The sequence below is a fragment of the Magnolia sinica genome, chromosome 11 (genome assembly GCF_029962835.1).
Source record: "Magnolia sinica isolate HGM2019 chromosome 11, MsV1, whole genome shotgun sequence".
Taxonomy (NCBI): Eukaryota; Viridiplantae; Streptophyta; class Magnoliopsida; order Magnoliales; family Magnoliaceae; genus Magnolia; species Magnolia sinica.
This window is the reverse complement of record NC_080583.1, coordinates 634762-661780: the sequence shown is the minus strand read 5'-3', so window position 1 is coordinate 661780 and position 27019 is coordinate 634762. Positions and strand designations below refer to the sequence as shown.

Sequence of the window (27019 nt, the reverse complement as noted above, 5' to 3'; positions counted from 1 at the left end):
AATCAGATCTAAAGACGCCTTCTGCAATTTCTTCAATATGATTTGGAGAACAAAAATACAATTAAACAACCTAGACAGAGGGTATCGGCAACTAAATCGTGACTACAACATACCCATTTTTCATATCAGTGAAACCTCAAAATTACAGATTGAGCTTGAGATTATTGAAATTCCATGGAGTTGTTCTAGCCTATTGATTGCTCCTAATTTCTGAGCTTACAAATTGCAGGAGATTAAAGAATAAAATCACCATAACAGTGACTGCAGTGATGGGCGTAGGGTTTTGTCATGAAGCTTGGAGGCATCCATCTGGCCTCTGTAGCCAACTCCCATAGAAACATTTAGATTCTAGTACAATGTCTCCAGCACCCCGTCGATGAGTCCGAACTCCAAAGCCTGAGAAGGCAAGATATTTAGTGTGAGACTTGGAATTTAACAATGTCGGGTTGATTAAAACAGATATTTAATTTCCGAAGAGCGCAGGAGCTATTTTCACCAGGCATGCAGACATAATACCTCGGCAGTGGAGAAGAAGCGATCTCTTTCGGTGTATTGTTGTACTTTCTCCAGAGGTTGACCAGTAAAGGCAGAATACATTAGGTCAATTTTCTAGATCAAATATCATGTAAGAGTGTAAGGAAAAGGGTTGCTTATAAGCTCAATAAAATCTGCATAAGAAGATTTTGACTGTGATAAATTCATTGCAGTGTTTGAAAAGCAGGACTTGAAATTCGTCTTCCCAATTTCCCCTCACTTGTTTGAGTCAATGACAATCATGCCATCTGTGACTCTGTATATGAAATTGGAGTTTAGACTTGGCTCTCAGAGACCAACAAGAGTCAAGATGTGCAAATTCCGAGTAGAACAATATGCATTTGAACATTACACATCTTAAAATTCCAAAACCTCACATCAAAATCCAGTTCTAAAAGGGTAGAAATGGCTGATTTTTGTATTAATTAGCTCAAGTAGAATCAGATTTTCCTACCCTGCGTAAATATTGAAGGCTGCTTTTGTGTTAGGATGCTTGGTTCAATTGAACTACTGTTATTTAATACAGTAGAGGAGATGTCCAAAGCAGGGCTAGCTACATCCCAATTATAGACAAGTCCCCCACATTTTGAAGGGGTCACTCCAGTGGTACCGGGCAGATGTGGGGCCCAGTGATGTGTTCACAGAATCCAACCCTTCCACCAGATGCATCCTCTCAGAAAACCCCTAAGAGCCCAGCCTGATCCAAAACTCATATGGACCACAGCAAAGGGAACATAGAGGGGATGCTCAATGTTGACGGGTGAGGGGGGTTCACCATGTTGTTTATATATAATCAACGCCATTCAGACCCCTTCATCCAGTCCAGAATCCAGATGAAGGGTTGGACAAAGATCCAGGCTGTTAAGAGACTCAGATAGGCTCTTGAGAAATTCGAGGGTGGCCGTTCCTTCCCAGGTTGTCCCCTTTGTTGTGGCCCACCTTAGTTTGGATCAGGCTAAGTTTTGGGTGGGTGCTAGGGGTTTTCTTGAGTGACGAACCTGATGACAGGTTGGATGGTGTGAATACATAAAGTGGGCCGACAACTGCCCAGTACCACCATAAGCTTACAGTGGTACCGGTACACTGGAGCACCCCCATCTAAATTGCAATTGTTTCAGGTGCAAGTTGAAATGCATGGAATTGCAATTAAAGGTTGGGTCAACATTTTGAGCTTACATGGCACCGCGTCGCTTTGGTCATGTCATTACTTCCAATATTGAATTAGATAATTGCAATTGAGGTCAACCAAGCATCTAAACACATCCTAATTAGCTGAAGTAAATGATTGTCATACTAAATATTGTGACCAGAAAAAAGAATATGAACGGCATCAGTCATCAACAATTGAAACTTGCGAGTTTTTAGAGGAGAAACTGACATGGCGGGATTGAACAGCTTCATTGACTTGGCGCCTCACATCCTCCACATGACCCTACAAATGGAAATGCACAAACAAGAGCCAGTTTGTCAAGTGTAACTAGATGAGTTCAGTTTTCAACTTTATTATCAATCACACACTTCTGACATGATAGAAAGAATCAGCCACAAAGGTTAAAACATACCCCACAGCCACTCTGCGGTTGATGTATCATGATGCGTGCATTTGGCATTGCATAGCGCATTCCCTTTTCTCCTCCAGCCAGCAGAAGTGCCCCTTGGCTAGCAGCTAATCCAAAACATACCGTACCCACCTTTGGCTTTATCTAAACATTAGAATGGCCAAACGATGCTTGAGGACGATTATATTAAATGATATCCAATGAAATCAGATAATGGTGACAACACTCAGAAAATGATATGATTATTTTGACTATCCATGCATGCAACCGAATGGCATACTTTCTATGTTTTAGATTTATGGTTGTTTGGCTTCGTGGACTTGGGCAGCTAGGATTTTCAATCCTGAATTTTGAATCTAAGTCGTGTTTGGAGCCTTGGATTTTGGTGGATTTCAAATCCACCTAGGATCAAAATTCCTCAAAAGGAGCCCTTTTATATTCTTTGCTAAAAGGTGTGTTACAAAATCCAAGGCTTTTCAATCCTCTCCAACTGTCAGAACTGCTCTCTCCTCCTCCATATGAAGAGACCTTTTTGAAAATCCAGGTTGCCAATTACAGTTTCTGGATTCCACGGTATTGAAAATCCAGGCTGCCACACACAACTGATAAAATGAAAATCTCAAGAGATTGAAAATCCTGGATTTAGATTCTCAAGTTTTGATCAAAATCCAAGGTGCCAAACAACCACTTGAGCTAACTTTCAAGTTCTGAGCTACTGCATCCTCCAATGCACAGTTTCATCATATGCAATGACACCTACACTTGGGCTTTAAATTGCACTTGTTGGAACATCCAATAATAATTCAAAGCCTTGCTAGCAAGAGGAATTTATAGTCGCTGTCTTTTCATTTTATTGTAATACAGCATGGTGATTCCGTATTCTTCATTTATGAATTAAAAAACTCATGGGAAACACCATTTTTTTTTAATCTATGACCAGAATTTAGCTGTTTTGTCAAGGGAATCCAATTTCTTTTCTTGGTGGATTCCATGTACACTAAAGGGAAAAAAGACAATATAGCTTTCTATAGAGACGATGGATACTGGGGACTAGATGGAATCCTTTGCTATCAAGCCTGCGATAGATTTGGTGACCCGTGGCACACGGAGAAAAACAGTAGATAGAGAACCCAGATCATTCAATATACCATTTACAGGGAATGCCACTTCCAGGGAGCCAGACATCTACTAGAAGAAACCCATACCATCACATTTCTAGAATCAGCTTCAATAGTACGAGGACCTGAGAAGTGATTCTTGAAGAGAGGCACAGTAACTGTAATTGCAACTATCTTCCCAAGAATTGCATCAAACACGCATTGACCCCAAGAAAGCCAAACTCGCACTGAGGAACCCAGATAGCCCCACAAATGCTGGAAATTTCCCGGGTCCTCGTGGAGCCACGGTCGAGATTTAACTTACACAAGCTTGGAGGGGAACAAGACCATGGAGATGGCAACTGGATTGCCCTTTTTTTTTTATGAAGCGGGGTGTCCCCGCCCCATTTTGAGGCAAAACTATTCCCTACAGATGCACTCAATCAGCCGCAAACCACGTGCATGGGGTTATCCCGGGGAGGGGAATCGAACTCGCGTCTGTGGGGAGCACACCCACGACGCTTGCCGTTCACCCAAACCCCGTGCGGGTGCAACTGGATTGTCAATTGAGCACTCTAAATGACCAAAAATTCCAATTACCTGGATCTGCAGTTCTTATCCCAGTGAATTGTTTTGTCGCACTAGACCAACTTGCAAGGAGTGCAATACTTGATTTGTTCTAGATCAGCCATTGAAGATTCTACCATTTCTTTCCTACCAGATGTCTCACATCACTGCAGAAGGCCATCCATCAAACTCTTCCCTTAAGACTTCAAAGGACCCCCTATACACCCAATCATTAGCCATCATGGTTTTAAGACTCATCTGACTCGGACTCGGAAGGACCCGATCCAGTTCGAAACCACCTTGGATCTCGATAACTACATTAAAAAGAACATGATTGGAAGATTCTGAAAGCAAGCTGCGAGGCCCACCACGATGTCCCTGTGACATCCACTCCTTCCATAAGTTTCCAGCTCACGTTAGGCCATGAGCACAAAAATGAGGCCAATCCAAAACTCAAGTGGGCCAAACCACAAGAAACAACGGGGATGGAAACGCCCATTATTGAAACTTTCCTAGCCACCATGGTGCCAGTATGCCATCCAAACCATTCATAAGGTCATTCCCACTGGGATGAAAGTAAAAAAAACAAATATCAGCCTGGTCCGAAACTTTCATGGACCCAACAAAAGTTCTAATGGTTAGTGTTCAATCCTACTATTTCTTGCGGTGTGGCCCACTAGAGTTTTGAATTTGAATGATTTTTGAGCTCATGTCCTAACATGAGGTGGTGCAACAGATGGAAAGAGTGGATATAACACAAAAACCCAGTGGCCCCTCATAGCTTTTGGAGTACTGATAGGGGGCCTCGATCTGCGTCGCCAAGTGATGTAGCACACAGTGGGGCACACCTTTGCTACAAGTGGGCCACATGTGCAAGATGTGATGGGCCCAATGTGTGTAACTTGGCAATGACATGTGTGGGTGGCAAATTTAAAGATTCCAAGTAGAGTCCAGGCATTCTTCACTTGGAAAATTGTTGAGAAATAAGTGTCATTGCATTTCCCATTATGCAAGGGAAAAGATTCATGGGGAAAAGGGTGTTTACTTAGGACAATTATTAGTGGGATTCCTTTTGGGCTCTGGGTCCATTTTGCTTCAAATTTGTATGGTATTTATGCAATTTCACGTGGTCCCAAAGTAATTATTGGATGAGCATGCTTCCTAGAGACTAGAGTGATGTAAATGAGTCTTTTTGGGCAGTTTTATATAAGGGGCAAGGGGAAAATGAATTTCATCAATCCAATCCTCATTTTGAACTAGTAAACTCGTGCTTTGGTAATCTATAAAGCAAATCTCTTTCTTCACTCAATTCTCATGATTTTCTCTTCTTTTAGCATCTTCTCTCCCTTACTGCACATTACTGATTCTTTTTACCGTGTCCTCCACCAAGGATGGAAGGGCCCAAGACATATGGGAGAGGTGAAAAAAGGTCCAAATCTTCCTAGACACTACACAATGAATAAATCTATTAGCTGACTCGACTTCTTGGCAAAACATAAGCATATGTTGTGGAGTGTGAAGTTCCTCCATTGCAAGTGATTAAGGTTGAGAATCGTGTACACAATAATGCTACAAAAGAAATTGTCAACATGAGGAGGACACAAACCCTAAACCATTGCATGTGGACAATTAACAGCCACCGGAAGCATAGCTTTGTGGAAATCTTTGGCAAAGAATATAATATATTCCATGAGGTCTATATGCCAAAATTCGTCGACCACCCCATTTCTAGAAAGGTGGACGTCATCAAACACCCTAAGAAGATGCTCTACATCCTCAAACCTCACTCCATTTGCAAAAGTTCTGCCAACACCTCATGACTCATCCCTAAATTTGGAAATAGCCTTCCAAATGAACAATCACCTCCCTCTTACCACACCCCTAGCAGCCAACCTCTTTTTTTTTCCCCATATTTAATAGCAATAACCAATCTCCGAAGGTCTTCACTCAAATCAAATCCTCCATCACCATTTAACATGTGATGCCCTAAACCTCCTTCCTCCTCGATCTCTAAGCCATTTGAATTTTCTCATGCAGCATAGCAACCTTTATCAAAATTTCGGATAACAAAAGCCAAAAAGTTGGAAGATTAACAAGAATCATCTTTATCAAGATTTAAGAAGATAAAAGTTTTTTGGTTGTTAAGATTGAGCTTTATTAAAAGGGAGCCAAAGGCAACCCAGCACAGAAGAAAACAAGGCATAAAAGCAAAGAAAAAGAAACAAAAACTACAAAAACTGACTATGCAACTCAAAAAAAAAAAAAAAAAACACGACCTAGCCAACTATACAATTCGAGACAGAACAAACACCCAAGCTTGACTATAACAAGCCAAAAGGGGAATAAATAATACAATGATCAGAAAATTGAAGACAAACTAGTCTCCCACATCACAAAGGATCAAATCCAACACCTTGGAGGAAGGAGAAGAGAGATCCCAAAAGCAACGGTTGTTCCTTCCTCTGCGGAGTCACCAACACAACTAGACACCAAAGGGTCTTGAAATCTTTGTCTTCTCAAATATTTCAACTATGGGATGCCATGTTGCCTCCACCCTTGGGCTAGTACCTAGGGAAAGCCCCATATATTTTAGGGGCAACAACTCTGCTTTGCACCCCTTGCTCGAATAAAGGGTACTAGGCATCAAAACAAAAACATCCATTACCACCCTGGCCAAAGAGCTCTTGCTAAAATTATCCACATTCCTAAAACTACTTCCAAGCATCAAAAGATTCATTTGATAATTGTGCTTTAGTCTAGAGAAGAATCACATAAAATAATGTCATCGTGCACCAAATATACAATATCCCAACATTCTAAGAACCTATCGTGAAACATCTAAAGAGCCCTATTGATGCAGCTGTGCAGGACAACTAACCACTTGCTCTAAAAGCTCGAACCGATAGAGCATGGCGAATCAATCCATTTATCTCATAGCCCAGGCCCCACATCCCATGGGTTAAGTTCTCAGCGGGCCGAACCCCCTCATGGGCCCCGCATCACATGGGTTTCACCTCACACGGGTGAGGCCCACCTCACATGTGACGTCCACCTCGAGTGTGCCCCTACATCCCATAGGCCACCCCACTCGAGCCCGTTGTGAAAATGTCCATGCATTAATCACCCTCGGTAAAGAGTCTTGAACATGAGACCTCCCACTCTGATACCACTTTGATGTAGGACAACTAACTACTTGCTTTAAAAGCTCGAACTTATAGGGTGTGGCAAATCAATCCCTTTATCTCATAGCCCAGGCCCGACATCCCATGGGTTAGGTTCTCGGCCTCCCCTCGTGGGCCCCACATCACATGAGTTCCGCCTCACGCAAGCCCCCTACCTCACACGGGTCGTCCACCTTAAGTGTGCCCTTGCATCCCACAAGCCACCCCACTCAAGCCCGATCTAAAAATGCCCCCGCATTACCTACCCCAATATTTTATATTATACGCTTACTTAATACCTTCTGCAACTATAGGGAAAAGGAAGGGGGGAAATGTGTTGCATTGTCTCAAGCCTCTCGAACTTTTGAAGAAACCTTTTTAGAACCATTTAATTTAATAAAATCGAAAGGGCTAGTGAAAAAATACATTCCTCAATCCATTTCAGCATGTTTAGAAATTTTTTCCATGTCCAATTTACAAATAGCAGCCTCCTCTTAGAATCAACACTTTCTTTTGAAATAAGGCTGTAGTACAAGATTTTATTATTACCAACGAAAGCCCCTTGATGCAGGGAGACAACCAAAGGCATAATTCTTTTAAGTGAATGGCTAGAACTGGCACGATAGCAAGATTTACCAGCGGAAAATCAATCACCTCCTCCACATCTTCATGTTTCGGAATAAGATTGGTGAAAGTTGTGTGTGCACCCCTATTAAAATGAAACCTGGAGAACAATTCTTTAAAACCTGATAATACATGCAATGTCACAACACGCCACTGGAAGGTCATTATGAACCCATTTGGGCACGAAGCTTTATCACCTTCCAAGAAGAATTGGTTCATCGATCTTTTCCTCTAAGAATGGTTTTTTTTCTTTTTTTTTTGAAAGATAACTAATTGTATTAAGAAAGAAACGGGCATACAAAAGAGTTAGAATCTACTGGGGGAGCAGAGATTAACTAGGCCCCAAAAAGAGTAAATCTACATTTTTAAGAACATCAGCATGGGAGGCCCATTCAGCAATAAGACATTTGACGTTGGAACCCACAACGTGAGACGGTTTCGATTCGTTTCAGAAGCATCGGTTATTTCTTTCTGTCCACACAGACCACCACGTGGCAAGAATCGCCATCCGCCATAGCCGGGTTTTCGAGAAGCCTAATCTAACGCCGTGCCAAGCTTTCAGTGAGAGGTCCACATCTTTGGGAAAACACCAACTAATTTTGAAGGAAGAACAGATATCTGACCAAATGGTGGAGACAAACGGGCAGTGGATGAGCAAATGCTCCACTATTTCTTCCGCCTTCAAGCAGCACATGCAAACGTTGGTTAGGATCATTCCTTTTTTTCTAAGATTATCCACAGTTAGGATTTTCCTGTTCCCTGCCAGCCACCCAAAGACCTGTAACTTCGGGACAACTGGGTACTTCCATACGAAGTGAAGGCCATGAGAGATAGTGTTACTGGGCTTGAGAAGAAGCTGATTATATAATGACCTGGCTGAAAAGGTTGAGGAGGAATCAGCCTTCCAAATCAGGTTGTCGCGGTTCATCTGATTTGGGTGGGCCTGTTGTATGAAGTGAAGCAACTTCGCATATTCGTCTATTTCCCAATCCTCCAAGTTCCTTCAGCATTGAATGATCCACACCACTCTGTCTACTTCTTTAGAGTAGTTTTCAACAATGGAGCTATCTTTCTTCGTAGCTAACCGGAATATGATGGGAAACTTGTCTTTCAAAGGAGTATCCCCTAACCATATATCAGTCCAGAAATATATGTTCTCACCGTTGCCTAGATCAAACCCAATCTTTTGAAGGACTTCATTCTTCATACGCATGATGCCTTTCCAGATAGCTAAAGCCCTATATAGGGTGGAATTTTTTGTCCACCAGCCACCATCCGAGCTCCCATACTTGCATTTAATAATTTTGTTCCACAAACAGTCTTTCTCAGTGCCAAGCCTCCAAACCCATTTCCCCAATAGGGCACGATTCATCGTTTTTAAGTCCTTTATTCCAGGTCCGCCATCTTTAATGTGTCTGCAGACCTGTTTCCAATCCATGAGATTAAAGCTTTTCCTATCTTCCGTGCCGCGCCAAAGGAAGTTGCGTCTGAGAGAATCAATGGTTTTTCGCACCTCAGTTGGGCATCGAAACAGGGACATGAAGTATGTGGGCAGATTAGAAAGGGTTGCCTTAATCAGAGTAAGCCGCCCTCCAATCGACAGGTATCGACATTTCCATGCAGCCAGATGATATGTTGAAATCTGTGGATGACCTTATCCCATTGGTGCTTCTTGGGATGGCCGATGCAAAGGGGAAGGCCAACAAATGTAGTCGGGAAGGACGCCGAGGAGTAGCCCATCACTTCAGCAAAATCGTTAACTTCGTTGCTATCCATATTGACCCCGTAAATTTTGGATTTGTGCATATTCACCTTTAGGCCAGCAACCGCTTCGAAACATCTAATTGCGGTTCGTAGGTTGTTCACCAATTCTATATCTGCTTCAGAGAAGATAAGAATGTCATCCGCAAACTGCACGTGAGAGATCGGACTGTGCATCCCTTGCACCTGCACTCCCCGAAGGATACCTTCCGCTTAGCCTTTATGGAGCATACTAGACAGAGCCTCACCGACGATCAAGAAGAGGAATGGGGACAAAGGGTCTCCTTGCCTAAGACCACGGGAACTTTTGAAAAAGCCTTTCGGTGATCCATTTAGGAGAATTGAGAATCGGGCCAAACTGATGCATTCCTGCATCCATTTTCTCCAAGTCTCCCCGAAGCCCATTCGCTTCAACATGTATTGAAGGAAATCCCAATCAACACGATCGTACGCCTTCTCTATGTCCAGGTTGCAAAATATGTGTTTCTTCTTCGATCGATGGCTAGAGTGGAGACATTCGTTAGCTATTAGGACTCCGTCGATTATCTGTCTACCTGGTATAAAAGCACATTGATTTGGAGCGATGATCGACCCGATAACCTTCTGTAACCGAGTAGCGATAACCTTAGCCAGAATTTTGTATGGACTTCCAATAAGGCTGATTGGTCTGAATTCGTTGAGCGTTGATGCTCCCGAGAACTTGGGAATTAGGGCAATGAAGGTTGCCCCCATGTTGTTAGATAATCTCCCTCTGGCATGAAATTCTTTGATGAAGGCCAACACATCATCCTGTAGAAACTCCCAACAATCTTGGTAAAATTGGATTGGATATCCATCTGGACCCGGGGCTTTATCGCCCACTAAGGCACTGACAACCTTCTTGACTTCTTCTAGAGAGAATGGGGATTCCAGGATTGCGGTGTTTGCTTCACTAATATTCTGAAAGGAGAGATTATCCAGCCGGGGTCTGGTCCAGCCATCACTGGGAAGAAGCGCTTCGAAATAAGATATAGCTTCGCGAGTGATTTGATCGCTATCGTCGATCCGCTCACTGTCGATCACTATACTGCTGATTTTGTTGGCCCTAGCATGCATACTAGCTATACTGTGGAAGTATTTTGTGTTCCTGTCTCCTTCCTTGATCCATTTGGATCGAGCTTTTTGTCTCCACGAGATTTCGTTCTCCAGGACTTTGGCCGAGAGGGATTGGATGAGACTGATTCTCTTTGATAGAGTCTCCATTGTCATCGGATTGTCTTCAGCATGAGCATCAATTTGTTGCAGATCAGCAAGGATTGAATCCATCTCCATTTCTCTTTTGCATCGTTCCCCTTGGTTCCACTACTTGAGTTTTACTGTCAAGAGCTTAAGCTTTTGACATAATTTATAGCCAGCAAAACCGAGAGGTTGAAATTCCTTCCACCATTCAGCCACCATAGACCTAAAGCCTACAACATGGAGCCAAGAAACATCAAATCTAAAAGGCTTTGGTCCCCAATCTACCTCCTCCGAAGACAAGAGCAGCGGCCAGTGATTGGAAGTAGACCTGGGGAGAATAGACTGAGAACAGAGAGGCATGATTTCCACCCAATCAGAAGAAAGGATGAATCGATCCAATCTGGATAGGATCGGAAAAAGCCTTCCATTAGTCCAAGTGAAACGGGACCCGAGAAGAGGAAGATCAACCAGCCTGTTGTCTTCAATCCAGTTGAAAAAGCAAGCCATATCGGGCTTAAATTTGGACTCATTCAACTTTTCACCAGCAAACCTGATGGTGTTGAAATCCCCTGCAAAGCATACAGGACCCTCGAAGCTTGCTCTGACATCGGACAATTCCTGCTAGAAATCTCCCCTCGAAGACTTGGATGTCGGGCCGTTGACCAAACAGAAAAGGAAGGAAACAGCCGTAGTGTTGTTTTTTAGTATAGCTGTGACCGAAAATGTCCCGACCCAACTCTTCTGAAGCGTCCAATGCGCAGATTTCCACGCCAGCAGGATACCCCCTGAGCTACCCGTCGCCTTCTTAGCCACCCATTGAGCGTCCGCAACGTTCCACAGAGTCTTCATCAACCAATCATCAAAGTTTTGTACTTTGGTCTCCTGAAGGCATATTATCTAGGGATTGCATCTGCTACAGGAATTTTTGATTAGTCTTCTTTTTTGCTTCGACCCAACACCCTGCACATTCCAGGAGACCATCTTCATCTGAGAACTGAACCGCCCCGTGCTCCCTTTTTACCTTCTTCGGAATTAGTACTGACAGATCCTCCTGAAGACATTGCTAGACGTTGTAGCTCTCTGTTAGTGCCTGTCCTTGGAGCTCGTTTGCGCAGAGATCGCATAGGATCAAGGGGTCTACCGCGAGCTTCGACGCATTGAAATAGGGCTAGAAAATCCTCCAAACAGTCACCAAATGACAGTCCTAAGAATCTCCCAACATGCCCCATCGCATCGCGAATCCACCGCTTCCTGTGAATCTTCTTAACTAAGATTGCCCTCTGTTCGTCATCTAACAGGTTGTTATCGTGAGTTCCGGTCACGATACAGCTCCCCACTCTGGTTTGGAGGGGTTCCGCGATGAGGACCTCTTCACCTGATGTGTCTTGGAATAGGGATAGGAGGTTAGGATCGGATCTGAAATAGGAAGATGAGAAGCGGTCAGTCTGGGGATTCGCTGAAGTAGTTGGGGATTCCATATGAGAGGACGTCTCTTCTTCGAGCGGCTGATAATCAGTTGGGTCTTCAAACGGTATGACTTGCAAGTGTAGGTCCATGGCTTCTTGCATAGAGTGCCTTGAATGACTGTCGTTAGGAAGGTGACGTGGGCTCATCTTTTGGAACGTGTCATCGAATGGCAGCGTGATATGGGGAACCCCGTTGTCCAGTTGGCTGGATGGAGGCGCGATTCGACGCATGATCTTCCGATATGGGACAAGTGTAAGGTTAAGATCAATAGCGTCAGATTCCAACGTTATCCGAAGCAGCAAATCGGCAAGTGATTCTAAGATCAGTATTGGATCCGCACCCGAATCCGCCAACATCCTCGGGTTGGACTCAAAACCCGAATCAGAAGAAGGATCAGATTCGGGTCTCCTCCGTACAGGGGAAGACAAATCGCCACGCGTCCCTGAATCTCGTGTGGGGTGTAGTTGAGCTGCGTTAGTCGAGGCGAGGTTATTTCCTGCAGATACATGTGTTGAAATCTCCTTCCGCCACTGACCGAGATCGTCGTGACATGTGCCGCACTGATCAGATCTTCCAGCACGTAACTCGTGTGGGCCCTGCGAACCATTGAGAAGGATATCTCGAGATCGGGAACGATCAAGCACCCCACCACGTGTCTCACAGAAGCTCGTCGTGGTGTCAGGGAGTCCATCCCGAGCCATCAGAATATCGGATCTCCTGCCATGCTGATCTCTCGAGCCCATCGAACTGACATGCTCCATACCAAGAGGTCGGCGCTGAACGGAGATGTCGCCATGTGGATGTACCTGTGCTGACCCACTGACAAAACGTTGATGGTTGTTCTCGTTGTAGTGATTCGGTGCTCTGCAGGAGTGCCGGGTATGTACACCTTCTTCCTCCCTTCCTTCCTCGCTGATATTCGTCGACGTCTGCGGGGGCTCTCTGCATCGCCATAAGTCTCCCCATCGCGGAAGGGGGGAGTTCGGGACTTCCACTTGGATTGGAAGGTAGATCTCTCTGTCGTCTACGCAGACTGTGATATGATTTGGGAGTTGGAAACCTTTCCTTCTTCGAACCTGGATTCTGATCACCCCCATTTCGATGCCAAGCTTTGTCTTCAGATCAAGCTCTATCAGCATTCCCAGAGTTGCTGCGACAGCGATGAAAAATTCCTCATTCCAAAATTCCAATGGAATTCCCCATATAAGGATCCAGGAATCCTCCATACCAAATGCAGAGAACTCGTTCCAACTTTTTACACCCATCACCGGACCTTCCCTGTGAATCGCACCCGCCATGATGAGAGGTTCGAGGTTCACTCCCGGGCCACCTTTCACCCAAATTTCGTTATACCCTATTGGACGCAGGGTATACATGGATGGCCGGATTCTTGTACATTCATCAATCCAGGCACTAATTTGAGAGATGGAAGCGTCCTCGCGAGCCATGATTATGACCGTGTCCTTCAGATTCTCTTTCGCTCTTTGCAACTCTTCTTTCTCTATATGGATTGCAAATGGGGTCTGTATTCCATCCTTTGAGGAAGTCGTCTCTATCTGGGTATCTAATCCTGCCGATTTGTGGTTATGTCGTATGGCATGAAGCGGGTTCACCAACGCGTCCCGATATGAGTTGGTCGAAGTTGTGTGGATTGCAAGATTTACAGGAACTGAATCCAGAATAATCGGATTTCCTAAAGCCGCTATCTTGCTTATGTTCCTATCCAGCCCAAACCTTGCTCTCTGCACGAGCAGTTTCTGCCCCCCGAAACTCTGGCCATGCAGCATCGATACTGCCCGAGACAATTCATCTTCCGAGCTCATCCTGATGAGAGCAAAGCCCTAGTACTGACCGGTGCATCTGTCTCTAGGCATAATCACATCCATCACCGCCCTTGCTCTCCCAAAAAGCTTTTCAAGATTTAAGGGAAACCAACCTGCAGGGTAACCCTTTACGAAGAGGGTTGGAAGGGAGTCATATCTGTGGCTCCTTTTCCATCGATCCCATTTTTTCCTCCCTATCTGAATCCAGTCATCTATCGTATTCCCCTTTTTTGTTTCTTTGTCGATCGTTGTGATCCCTTTCCCTGATTCCAGCGGATCTATGGTAGGCAGATTTTCAGATCTGCCGTTGGCAGCTCCGTATTCCTTTCTTTGATCGTCCACACTCATCGTCGTCAGCCAACAACACTATACAAGGAACAAGAAGTTGAAATTCAACCGTGCCATTTGGTCTTCCCAAATCCCAATAATTGGGCTTTTTCAGGAAGGATGGAGGGAAAATCTAACCCATCAACAGTTGATATGACAAAATCCTCCTTTAAACAAAGATCTTTGAAATGCTCCACCACCACCATTTCTATTTTGGAGTTGATCCTTCTTCAGCCATCTAACAGAACAAGTCACCAGGCTTTTTTGATTTCTTCCTCCAAGAATTTCCTCCCAACTAAGAATGTCATCATATTCATTTTCAAGTTCATACCTTTCAAGAATCAACTCAGGAGACAAAACTTCCCAAATTTTCAATTTCATCTATGCTTGCCAATTTTCCCGGGCCACAGCTTTCCTTACCCTCAACATGCTGAAAACCTGCTTCTTCTGGATTTCCAACTTGCACTTGATATGTTTCAACTTATTGCAGAAACAAAACCAACACACCCATGTGTGATTTGCTTTCATTCCACCATTTTCTAATAAGATCAATAAAAACTTGATATTCAAACCACATATTTTCAGACCATAAAGGAGAGGACTGGATGGGATACCTGAAGTTTCGATAATAATTGGGTTGTGACCTGATATTGCCTTTGGAATGAACTGAGAGATGTGAGGTTTGAACCGTAGTTGCACGAAGCATGAAGCAAAGAGTCGACAAATTCGGGTGCAAGAGTGGGGAAGCATTTGTTTCAAAATGGTTTCAAGTATAAACTAGTAGGAAGCAGGAGCGGGGGCCGTGATCCAAAGCGGGAGTGGCACCTAGTTTGAAGGATTGTGCAACTAACATTTGAACCCACGACCAAATTGGAAAACACTTTATGAAAAAGAAAAATCAATGCAACTAATCCACAGTCAGAGATTGCCAACATAAAGAGGACCAATTAACCTCTCTACGCAGGTGATTAAAAAACTAAACCCTAAAAACTAGAACTCATGAAAAAGAAAGTAGAGTACACTTAATGCAGGGGCAGAGATAACAACACAAACAGGAGCAGGGCAATTAACCTCCCTAGCATGGTGATTCATTTTTTATCTAAGGAGTGCAACCTTTGAAAAGTATAGATTTTAATACAAGCATTGTATCATAATGGCAGAATTTCATGAATCCACTTGCAACATGGAAGCCAATAGTGGGGAAAGTAGTCTTTTAAGACGGTATCTTTACCAATATGCCTTATCCATAATACACCACTTTCTACATCCATGTCCATCATCCAACCAATTCTTTTCCCAAAAAATGCACTGCATATCTGACTAGTGTGGTGCTGTAACAATCTTAACTACAACATTGTAAAATATGTGAGAATATATAAAGCAACCTGAAATATATAAGTACCAGATGAACCAGTGACCTTACCCAAGACATGCAGTCATAGATTGCCAAGATGGAGTAGGTGCTCCCACCAGGGCAATTTATGTATACCTGAAAAGAAGGATACCATATAGCCATAAGACACAAATGTAGTGCTACACGGATTCCTGAAATAGCAAAATGCTTCTATCAAGCTTGCTGAAACAATCCTATAGCAAAAAATTACAATAATAATAATATAATAAGTTTGAAATATAGTAGCACCAGAATATCTGCATCCTCATCAATAGTTGCTAGTGTCACAAGCTGTGATATAACTCGTTGTGCCACTTGAGAGTTAACTGGCTGTCCAATGAAGATTATACGGTTGCGGAATAGTACAGATGAAAGATCTACAGGTCCTACTGGAGTCATCACAGCTGGCATCATAGGCGGGTTCCCCTTTCTTGCCTCTATGATTCCACCACTGCTGCAAACATAGTGCAATCTTAGACTTCAATCAAAACATAATGAGGAAGATACATTAAGATTTATCCCTATGTTAGATGGAAGCTCCACCTTCCATAGGTCCTAATTAATCAATATCCTCTAAGACCTATACTGCGAAATTGTAGGTAGTCTTGAACTGGAGCATCCTTTAATGCTTGAACTCTTTAACCTTATGATAGATTAGCTTTATTTTGTGTTTTGATGTCTCTAATTAATCTGCTGATTAATTTCATTGCATCATTCTAGGTTAGACTATCCGTCCTGCATCAGGAGCTATAGAAGAAAAGTACATTAGAACCTCCTCTATGTTCAACACAAACTACTGTGAGTACGTTATTCAAAAACGGTCACATGGAAAAAATGGTCTATAATGGGCTAATACTAGGCCGATACGTTTCTTCCTTCAAATATATAAATACATATATATAGACCGTTACAAGGATGTGACAGCTGTTACAAGGGCCATAACGGCCAATAAGGTTGTCTGTTACAGCCACCATTATTGTCGTTGAATACATTGGCTATGATGAAATGGTTATGAAATTTGAAGGGATTATACCGGTCACAAGTTATCCGAAGAGAATTTTTTAAGGGAAGTAACCACATAGGCTTTTATGGAAAGATGATACTCTAAAGAAATTTTCATTAAAGAAAAAGAAAGAGGAGAAGTTTCCAAGAATAAATATGAAATCATATTTTGAGGATAAAACTTACTTCAAATACAATCTATAGAAAATTAAAAAGCCTTTACCACTGAAGAAAGGAAGGAAGAAACAATCAGTCTAATGATTTTATTGATGTTCATGATGAACGATAGCTGTTCAATCATCATTGGCAAAGGTAGGCCTGACCTTTTTGTAACAGGGAACCAAAACCCAGTTTCAGAGTCTAACTAGAACTTGCCTCATCACCACAAGTGCTGCAAGTCATTCCAATTCAATTGGAATCATTCAGGATAGTCAATTTCTTGTCCTGTAGCCTCAGATGCTGGTCTAGTAGGCCCCATCAAAGGATGGACCATGCTATAATATCTCCCCTGCCAGATGATCCTGGCGATTCGATTAAAAGGGGTATTTACAACCACAGATCCATGTCAAACAGTTGAATCATCCAGCGAGGGCGATTTTTGGGGGGCCACCCATCCAACATGGGCACACCAATCATCAATTTTGGCCACCAAAATGCGGGCCCCACAAGTACAATTTATTGGGCTGAGAAATACTAGATCAGGTATCATATCCTCTTAGCAAGGCCCGTGTCCTTAAGAAAACGCCTCTTCTTTCCGGGCTATGGTGAAATATGACCAAGCAAAAAGTAGAGGCAAACATAAAACCAGAGATCCAACATCCTCCAAGTTTATGCATTAGGAAGGAAATGTGTAAAGTTTTAAATATGGAGCCAACAGCAATATAGCATCATATATTAATTTTTAAGTGTGATACAGCATGATACAACTCATTTAGACCATATTATACAAAACAACCTATACAACATTTTAAAGAAAAATAAATCAAACATACCTTGACTCATTATGACGACAAACATGCTCATTAGGCTTTAAAGATAAACCTCTGAGTCTACTAGATAATCCTGGAGACAACATTACAGTCAATACCATTAAAAATATATATATATTGATAGTCAAGAAAGGACATGGGTATAGGTGTTTCAAAATCTCATTAAGTTTACTCAACTTGATCTAGATAGACTGGACAACCGCACATGTGGCATATGTATTCAGCAGATATGATGCACATGCACGTGACAATGTCCCCCACATGCATCTATGCATCAAACTATGGATTAGCTTTCCTCATCTTTATCACATCTTCTTTGCAAAGACATGCTATCCTTGCTAACAGTCAAATTTTGGGGCACAGATCATCCTCATTTTCTTCGGTTCCTATGCATAAATGGGTTTGACAAACCATGGATAAGCTACTAATCCTGGACATCTTGAGCTGGACACAACTTTGTTTGTATCCAACAGGCCCCTTAAAGAGTAAAAATCACATCTAGACATGCCTTATACTAACTAACAAAATGACATCATTCGTTTTAATCAAAATTTACGGTGAGGATGGCTTTCTGGGAAGAGATTCATTGCCACTAGAGGGATGGAATTCTTGGGCCTCTGTATCATGTTCCAAACACGTGGCACAGCTATATGATGATCCGAGAATGCATCCCACAGGCTCCATCAATGATTGCCTAGTGAGCAAAAATTGAAAAATGACAATTTCCTCTCTGACCGGGAGCCATTGCAAAGTTTTGCCTTTCAGTGTCTAGCTGTATGACAGTGATTTAAAGGGTTAGGATAATCCAAAGGGTGTGATTTTCCATACATGGCCAATTCACTATTAGACCTACTGAATGAATCGCTCCGACCACGTGTGCCAATGCCATGGAAGCACTGGACCAGCTCATTCCGCAAGATAGGCTCTGATTCTTCTAGAAATGAGATTTCAAATTTCAAGAAAAATAGGGACAGAAAGAAAGAAGATATAAGAAAGAAAAGTACCGCGAGAGTCGGGTGAAGCAGAGATAGCTGATTTTGCTGAGAATCTGCAAATTAAAAAGATATTGTTGAGAGCGTAGAAATTCAATTGAGTAATTGCAAGGCAGTGTGTTTGTACAAAATGGCGAGAGAGAGAGAGAGAGAGAGAGAGAGACCTGCGAGTAGATAATGAAATGGAATCGGAGTCAGCTAAACGGGCGGAGAGATGAAAAGGTGAGGATATTGCCATCGAAACCACCATTTTTTGCAGAATTACTGAGAGATAGTTCCAACTTGAGAGAGAGAGAGGGCTTTGCTGAGAGGAGGGGATTGGGATTCTGAGCGACAAGAGAAAGGGAACGACTTGGCTGCGAGTCTGCGACCCCGGAACCAGCGATGTGGTGCGACCCTGACCGTAAGGCCCTCCTAGATGTATAAAACGTATATCCACGCCGTCCATCTATTTTCCAGCTTACTTTGGACACGTTATAAAAAAATTGAAAATGTAAATATATCAGGTGGACCACACCACAGGAAACAATGGTTATTGACCATTAAAAACCTTTTGTGGGCCAAATAAGTTTTGGATCAAGCTGATATTTGTTTTTTTCTATCTTCCAGGTCTTTATGACCTTATCAACAGGTTAGATGGTCAAAAAACATTAAATTGGACCCTATAATTTTTTTAATGGTTAACATTCAACGAAAACTCTTTCCTCTGGTGCGGTCCACCTTAAATTTGTATCCGCTTCATTTTTGGGACTACTCCTAAAATAATCTGATAAAAAAATGGACAGAGTGGATATACATTACATACATCGATGTGGGCCCTATGGTCAGGGTTAGAGCCAAGTCGTACTCACGGGATATACTCGGCTGGACGGACCGTACGCTGGGTTTTAGGACTCGGATCCGTCGCGTGAGATGACTCCGTTGGGCTCTCTCACCGTAGGTCACCAACTATTCAATCGTACTCGTCCGACTCACCTCCAACTCTGGCTAATTGTGAAAAGACTGGAGATTGAACAAGTAGTCATTTAATCATGATACTAGCGGTCAGGTTATCACTTATGAGCTTATACAAGTGCGCACATTGCCTAGGGTGTGTTATGAAGGCTAAATATTCTGCAGCTAATAACTTCAACTTAGTTACAAAAGGTTTATCTATGACGGGCTGTCCAATAATCATTTTAGGTAATTGATATGTGGCTCCACCTCGAGAGCCATGGGTTGAACCAGGGTTAGCTCAAGCTCGACTCATTTCCCGCATGCGTTAAGGATTCTGACCCAGGCCTGACCAGCGGCCTTTTACTGTGTGGCTCACCAATGCAAGATTGACTAGACCATACCCAGCCTATTTAATTGTGACCTACTCGGCCTAAAAGGACTTGACGCAGCTTTGGCAATGAATATGAGGCTAAAGGTGTGTTAACCCTAGCTCTATTAGTGGATAAATGCATGTATGGATAGGTGTGTATCTGTTTATACTGATCTTCAATTGTAAATCAAGACGGGTCACTTAGCTCATCCATGGTTAAGAAAATTGGTTTCAATGAGACCATGCCACATGGTCCACCCTGTCATGAGTATGGGATGAAATTGTCCATTTAAATAAATGGGACATATCATCCCATATGGCCAAATAGGGTTGTACTGGTATCCATGTGGAGCCAATAGTGACCAATATGATCACAAGGAATCTATTTTAATTTTAAAAATTTTTAAAAAATAAAAATAAAAAAATTTAGCTTTTCTTTTCCAACTTAAAAGAAGGAATTAGAAAAGAAAATATATAATTTTTCTTTAATTTTTCATTTGTTTCATCATTTTAAAAATGAAAGTTAAAGCTTATTTTATACTAGATCTAGCTTATTTTATTGTTCAGAAACAATACCAACGTGCGATGCCATGAATGAGAGCGGAATTAATTATCTTTGAAAAATTATAAAAATGGAAAAAAAAATGGTTATTCTTTTCTATTTATTCTTGTTGTATCAATTTATAAAATTGTACTTGATTTATGTTTGACTAGAGCTTGGCTCTTTTAAAACTGAAGATATCGGCATCCCATAGAAAATGGGGCATAACAATAGCCCCATTTTATTTTTTATTTTTTTTGTTAGAGGATATTGTACACATTTTTTTGTTAGAGGATAATGTATACATTTTGATAGATAGTCGATTTAGTGGTAATTTCATAAAGGCGATTGGATGCATTATACAAGCTTTTTGTACAATGCTTAAACTTCAATGACTCATACGTCTTTAGCATTAGTTATTTGCATGGAAATGGGAGTAACATTAGCAAAGCTATAAAATAAAAGTTCGTCTATATTATACTACATGTGATCAAGCCATATCTCTTATAAGATAATAAAAATATTCGTGCAAAAAGAAATACTTCGGTCTTTGAATTTTACAAATTGCGGTATGTACTACCGCATTAAGTAGACAAAAATATTAGAAAGGTGCTACTAGGAATGTAAGGCTTTTTAAGGCGATATACACAAACATCTATAAACTATTTCTTATAAATTTTAAAATGGGTATAAGTGTTGCATCACACCTTTAAATACCACTCTTATTATGAATACACATATTTTATAAGCAAAATATCTTTAAATTTTATAGACTACCTACAATACTGGCATTTTATAGTCATACATCATACATATCCTCAATTGAGTCCCAAGTAAAATTATACTGAAAATTTTAGTTTGAAACACTTTCATGTATAGGGTTGTCCTGTAAAAGATAAGTTATCAATCCACATGAAATAAATATTGATTTCAGGATGGTTAATTACTAGATATATTATAAAAGTTGAAAGATTATATATTCTATTATTACCCACACTCCACTAGGATTGATTAAGAAATAAAATTATAGACATTATAAACTCTGTATTCATTAAATATACTGAAAATAGTATAAGTGCTAACTCTCTTTATTAATACTACCATGGATGAATTAAAACACTTGAGGGAAAATAAAATCTGAAATTTTATCAAATACTACAAAGTGATTAGGCCAATTGGTAGTATATGCATATTAGGAAAAAAAAACAAGGCTCGATGAGTAAAATTGAAAGATATAAAGCCAAAAAATTTACTAGGAGATTTTAATTAAAAAATACAGTAATCTTATATAAGTATTATCTTCAATATCAAAATAAGTGTTGTGCTTTTAACAAACAGACAATAAACTTCAATCGCATATATTAAAGATTTGATCATTTAGATTGATTGGATATGCTAACATAAACTTTGTTAACTACCTTAATGATAAAAGTCTATTTTATATATGTTTTCATAATAGAATTTGTCAATAAAGAATGTAAATGGTATGGCTTCACCTACTATAAAAGCAGAAATGTGGAATCATTTGGGCCCACGCATAAGACGATATGACTATAAGTTTTACTCAAGAGCAGAATTGTTGAATCCCCATAAAATTCATCAACGTGAGGTGAATGATGTGGAATCTACTCCCTAAAGGCCGTTTTATCACACTACTTATGAGGCATGTCGTTTATGGGAGTTGTCAATCCTATGGAAGTACTGCATTAGTGGGATCTTTAATTTAAATCAATTCATATGCATATATTTAGATATCTCATTTATTTTGACATTTCTATTATACAGATTAATTTTATTTTTCCTTGAGTGTGCACTTTTTTTTAAGTAGTGAAATTTATTCTGTCTCATTAGATATATATAAAGTTCTTAACATAAATAATATGACCACTTTATGAAAAGCATATATAATCTCATTAGACATATAATCTTCACACCACACTCCATGTCCATGATTTATGTCATTAAGGTCATTGGCATAAGTGACTGTGATTTGTCTTACTTCACAAATATAAAATGTTGCAATGATTATTACGATTTAATATTGGTGTTTTGATGGATTGAATCTAAAAAGCGTTGTTCATATAATTAAATAGTAACAAAATTTTAATATAGCAAATACTCATTGGAAAGTCTAAAAATAATGTATTTTTATAAATTATTTTCTATTTTTTTCTTAATTGATTATTGCAGCTCGATTAAAAGAATGTAAAATTTCTATCGAGTGAGCCCCATGTAATCAACGACTTAGATGATTTGATTGTTAGATATTTAGACTGAGCACACCAGTGGGTCATACAACAATTGTGACCAATTCAGATGTGTAATGAGGTAGTGCACTTAGACTATGTTACATGTCCACGATACTTTAATTGAACATGGATTCTATCTAGTGTGGAGACTCTTGAGGAATGAGTTAGCGTGATGGACGATATTCCAGACACTCTTATATAAATATATGTCTTGGTCCCCAAACCCACCAGTACTGAAAACTCAAGTTATATTAAAGAGGTTTTCAGAATGTTATAAGGTGCGAAGGGCCAAGATCATTAATACACATATAAACAGCATATTTTACAGTTCATGTACGCAATTCAACTTTAATTAATAAGTTTATGATCTCCATAATTAATACATGGATTAATCTACACTCCGCATTCAATCTTATAAAATGTCATTCCATGAGTCAAATGGCCTTTCTCATCTAATGCAAGTTCGACCGAAGTTAAATAGGCAATAGGTTTGAGTCAAGTAGAAATGTGATCGCTTGCATGTAAAGTGTCATAATTGTTGGAATCAATGATCATTTGATGGTTTATCCCTCTAAGCCTACTCAGTGAGTGAATTAATTTATGTTTTTAGCAATGCGATTTTCATATTGGGGTTAGTAATTTTGGTGGTGCTGATTTCCTAAAAGGGGACATGTTAATGGGAAGAATGGCACAGTACCACAAGTTGGAGCATTGTTGCGAGTAGGTGATCAATTCTCTTAAGTTAATGAGCTAAGCTTGTGTTAAACTTAACCGACATAGCCTTTGACCAAATAATTCACCTTAACAAAAAAAAAAAGCATAGACACACGTGTGTGTGTTGTCAGAAGTCTAGTCAATCTATTTACAAATTAGCAGTTCGAGTTAGGTCAGGTTAGCATTGGCTTTATGAATTTTGAGGAGGTTAGGTCAAGCCAGGAACAAGTATAAGTTACAACTAAAATTTTTTACTTGTCTGAAGAATAGGCTAAGCTTAATTTAGCATCATCCAATTGTCATCTTAGAGTCTAAGATTAAGGTGGCAATGTGTAGGTTAGCCCTTTGAGTTGATTGAACGAATCCTCCATCAAGGAAAGTTCAAATGAAGTTAAACGAGTAGTGAGTAAGCTCGATTGAGAAATTTGATTAAGCAAATGATTTGCATTCAAACTAAACCCTACCTGACATGACTTTGTATGACCTGCTCGCATAGATAATCATGTATCAGATGTGTTGGATTGCATAAACTAAGTTGACCCAACACAAAACCAAAAATAATATAATAGAAGACTTATACACGCATGTACACACACACACACACACACACTTATGATCTGTTTATTGGGCCAAGCCAAGAATACCTATGGAGACTAGTTGACTTTGGGCAAAGTTTTGTCGAGACAATTAATTTAAGGCTTGTTGTCAAGGGCATATTTAATTTTCAAATTACAATGTAAAGTTATTGTAAAGTGGTCATCATTAGTTACTTACACTTGTAATTAGGGCTCTTGCTCCAAAGCTGACGTTGACAAGTCTATATTGTAAAGTGATCATCATTACTTACGCCTGTAATTAGGGCTCTTACTCAAAAGTTTACGTTATCAGGTTTACACAAAACAAATGTAGGAAAACATTTTAGACGAAAAATCTATGCGGCTCGTTATGATGTTTATGTCATATCCATGTCATCATCCATTATGCGATACCAACTCATTTTAGAGCATGAGGCCAAAAATGAGGCAAATCCAAAGCTCAAGTGAACCCATGTTATAATAAATAATGGGAATTGAACATTCATAACTTATTGGAGTCCACATTGAATTAAGTTTATTTTTATGTTTTCCTTTTATCCATGCATGTATGGCCTTGTGAATAAGCTGGATGACAAATAAATATTGGTGTGGGCTCTAAAAAGGTTTAGATTTTTAATGGTTGAAGTCTATGAGCACCATTGTTTCATGTGGTATAGTCCATTTAAGCTTTGGATTGACCTTATTTTTTTACTCATTCTCCAAAACGAGCAAGTGGAATGGATGGATGACATGCATATGACTTATTTATCATGGTGGGTTCCATAGTTTTTCCATGTATAGAAATATATGGAATTCACATAAGATTCACACGATTGTCGATGCAACAATTATTCTTTTAATCAATCAACAATGATAACTAAGGATGACCCATCTGCAAGCATTTACAATATAATTGGGAAAATCAAGCATGAACTAAGGCAGGCTGGTTATGGACATATTGCTGCTGATTACTTGTTATGTCCCTTGTTTGTCAAAAACTCTAAATTGTGAACTGGATCGAATATGACACGTTTGAGAAATTAAAATCTAGTTTATTATATACTTATATATGTTATGGTTTTCAAAATATAGCGAAATTTAAAACTTAATACAAAATTAGATTTTTTTTTAGTTTAGCTCAGAGAATTTTTTCTTGAATATTCTTATATTTTTAAGAAAAAATTATATTTTAAAATTTAAGATCATTTCAAATCAAAATCGTTGAAAAAACCGCTGAGTTGTTAATATTAATTCTTTAAGTTAGAAGATCTCTTTCAAATATGTTTTAAATGAATGGAAGTTGAGATCTAACACGCCAATCCATGGATCAGGACCAAGGGAAACACGCATAATCATTTAAGCGGACCCCACACTTGTGAAATGTGTGATGGAAGGAGGGAGGGAGAGATTGAATTTATCACTTTGCTTCTATCTCTTATCCATCTCTTTCTTTCTGACGTGGTGATGTCCTATGAGGAACTAAGGATATATTAGTCATGTCTACACATCACCTTATAAGATAACATATAATAAGGAAGAATCAATGTGTATGGAGAGAGACTGATATGGTACTTGGTCATCTTACATTCTTCCATATGCCTTACTATATTGCAAGTCTATGATCCTGTCTCAACCATTTACCCTATATCTAATCCAATTTATCTATTGTCATGTTATCCACTATTGATCTAATACTTATGCAAAATAAATAGTGGAACTCTAGTTTTAAACCATTAAAGTATTATCAAGCGCATTCAAAACTTTTTTAATGGTTAAAACAAAAATTTGATGATTGAAAATATTCATAAAACTACTCGATGAACGTTTAATCTTAAGATATAAATTATAAAATAGTTCATAAGGAAGCAAATGATCCATTACTTGACCATGTAAACCTTAAACGGACCTTAATATATACACCCAACTAGAATCACTTTTGCCGGCCACATGTCATTGACATCGTAAGGTGAGCCAAAGCACATGTAATTAAGACCTTGAACGTCTTATACATCATAAAATCTAAGGATTAATCAGTTCCATTACATCCTAAAGTTAATCATGGTGTAGACATGATCGACATTTTGGTTCAAAGACTTGAATTGATCCACCAATCCATGTGCTTGTGAGACCCGTATCCTAGCCCGTACCGTTTCGTAGGCTTCGATGGTCCTCCCGGTCGAATTCTGGCGACTCGAGATCTGTGAGTCATATCCCATATTTCAGAGTCAGTTTGATGTGAGACTTGTACCCGTGCAATCGCGCCGTCGCCGCGGTTCCGATGCCGCATCTCGCACGCCGAGGCGATATTTAGGCCAGGGATGTGGGCCCGCGTTCACTTCGAGAAAACACCGCGCGTGGAAAAACTCAAGAGAATCTCTACAATATGTCCTAATCAATCACATCAATCATAAGTCAAGTACATCCCATCACAAGCCATCTTTCACCCATACCTCTCTCTTCACCAAGTCAACAACACCCATACCTAATCATCCCCTTCTTACCAAAATTCAAAAGAAACCATACCCTCCATCCCATCTCCCTTACAACAACCCATCCTCTCTCTCATTTTCTCACTCCATTCCAAGCACCAAGGGAGCATCCAACGTCCAAGCAAGAGAGCTCCATGAGAGAAGCTTTTTGTGGCCCACTCCCTACCACCCAATCTTCTATCTTAGCCATCTAATCCTCATCTTCCTCCATTAAAGTTGAAGACAAGGAGCTAAGGAGTATATGGAGCCTAGAAGAAGCGGAATCGGTGAGTGATTTTGTGATTTAAGGGCCCGCTTATGGTGGGACCCCTCTTGATGTATGTGTTGTAGACCCTTGAGGGACCCATAGTGGCGGGGTCACTCCATCTCACCGATCTCCCTCTCTCCTCTCTCTTTTATTTTGTGTATGATGGCCCACCTTGATGGATGATCCGCGCTGTCCAGTGGGACCACACGTTGTCCAAACAATGGAGTACCCATTGTCTTGCAGCTAGACTGCCTTGCGGCCCTGGAGAGAGGAAAACATAAATATCAGCTTGGTCTAGTTGTTGGGCCAACACGTGGGGCACACCTAATGTATGTGTTGTATCTACTCGTGGGGCCCACCGCGGTGATGTGTTGTATCCAGCAC

The 27019-nt window shown here is 40.5% G+C and overlaps 1 protein-coding gene across 2 annotated transcripts; it reads right to left on the bottom strand.

The window, feature by feature from the left end:
* Positions 1-9: 9 nt before the first annotated feature.
* On the bottom strand, positions 10-18856 carry LOC131218507 (ATP-dependent Clp protease proteolytic subunit 6, chloroplastic). Of its 2 annotated transcripts, none has more exons than XM_058213071.1 (9): positions 18679-18856; positions 18527-18570; positions 17526-17595; positions 15781-15985; positions 15562-15627; positions 2097-2237; positions 1913-1966; positions 517-609; positions 10-396 (listed from the first exon to the last, which is right to left on the bottom strand). In XM_058213071.1, exons 1-9 carry the CDS (start codon positions 18762-18764, stop codon positions 349-351), a joined length of 807 nt encoding a protein of 268 aa, XP_058069054.1. In that variant the 5' UTR covers positions 18765-18856; the 3' UTR covers positions 10-348. The 2 variants fall into 2 exon arrangements, with proteins under 2 accessions (XP_058069054.1, XP_058069055.1); XM_058213072.1 differs by having other exon boundaries at positions 15781-15982.
* Positions 18857-27019: the final 8163 nt, after the last annotated feature.

Bases quoted from the DNA above. Each gene is read 5' to 3' on its own strand.
- LOC131218507 (XM_058213071.1), bottom strand. From the start codon at position 18,764: ATGGTGGTTTCGATGGCAATATCCTCACCTTTTCATCTCTCCGCCCGT. The intron at 15,628-15,780 runs GTGCTACTATAT...CCTTCTTTTCAG, and splicing joins ATGAGGATGCAGATATTCTG to GTATACATAAATTGCCCTGG. The intron at 397-516 runs GTATTATGTCTG...TTGCCTTCTCAG, and splicing joins GCTTCTTCTCCACTGCCGAG to GCTTTGGAGTTCGGACTCAT.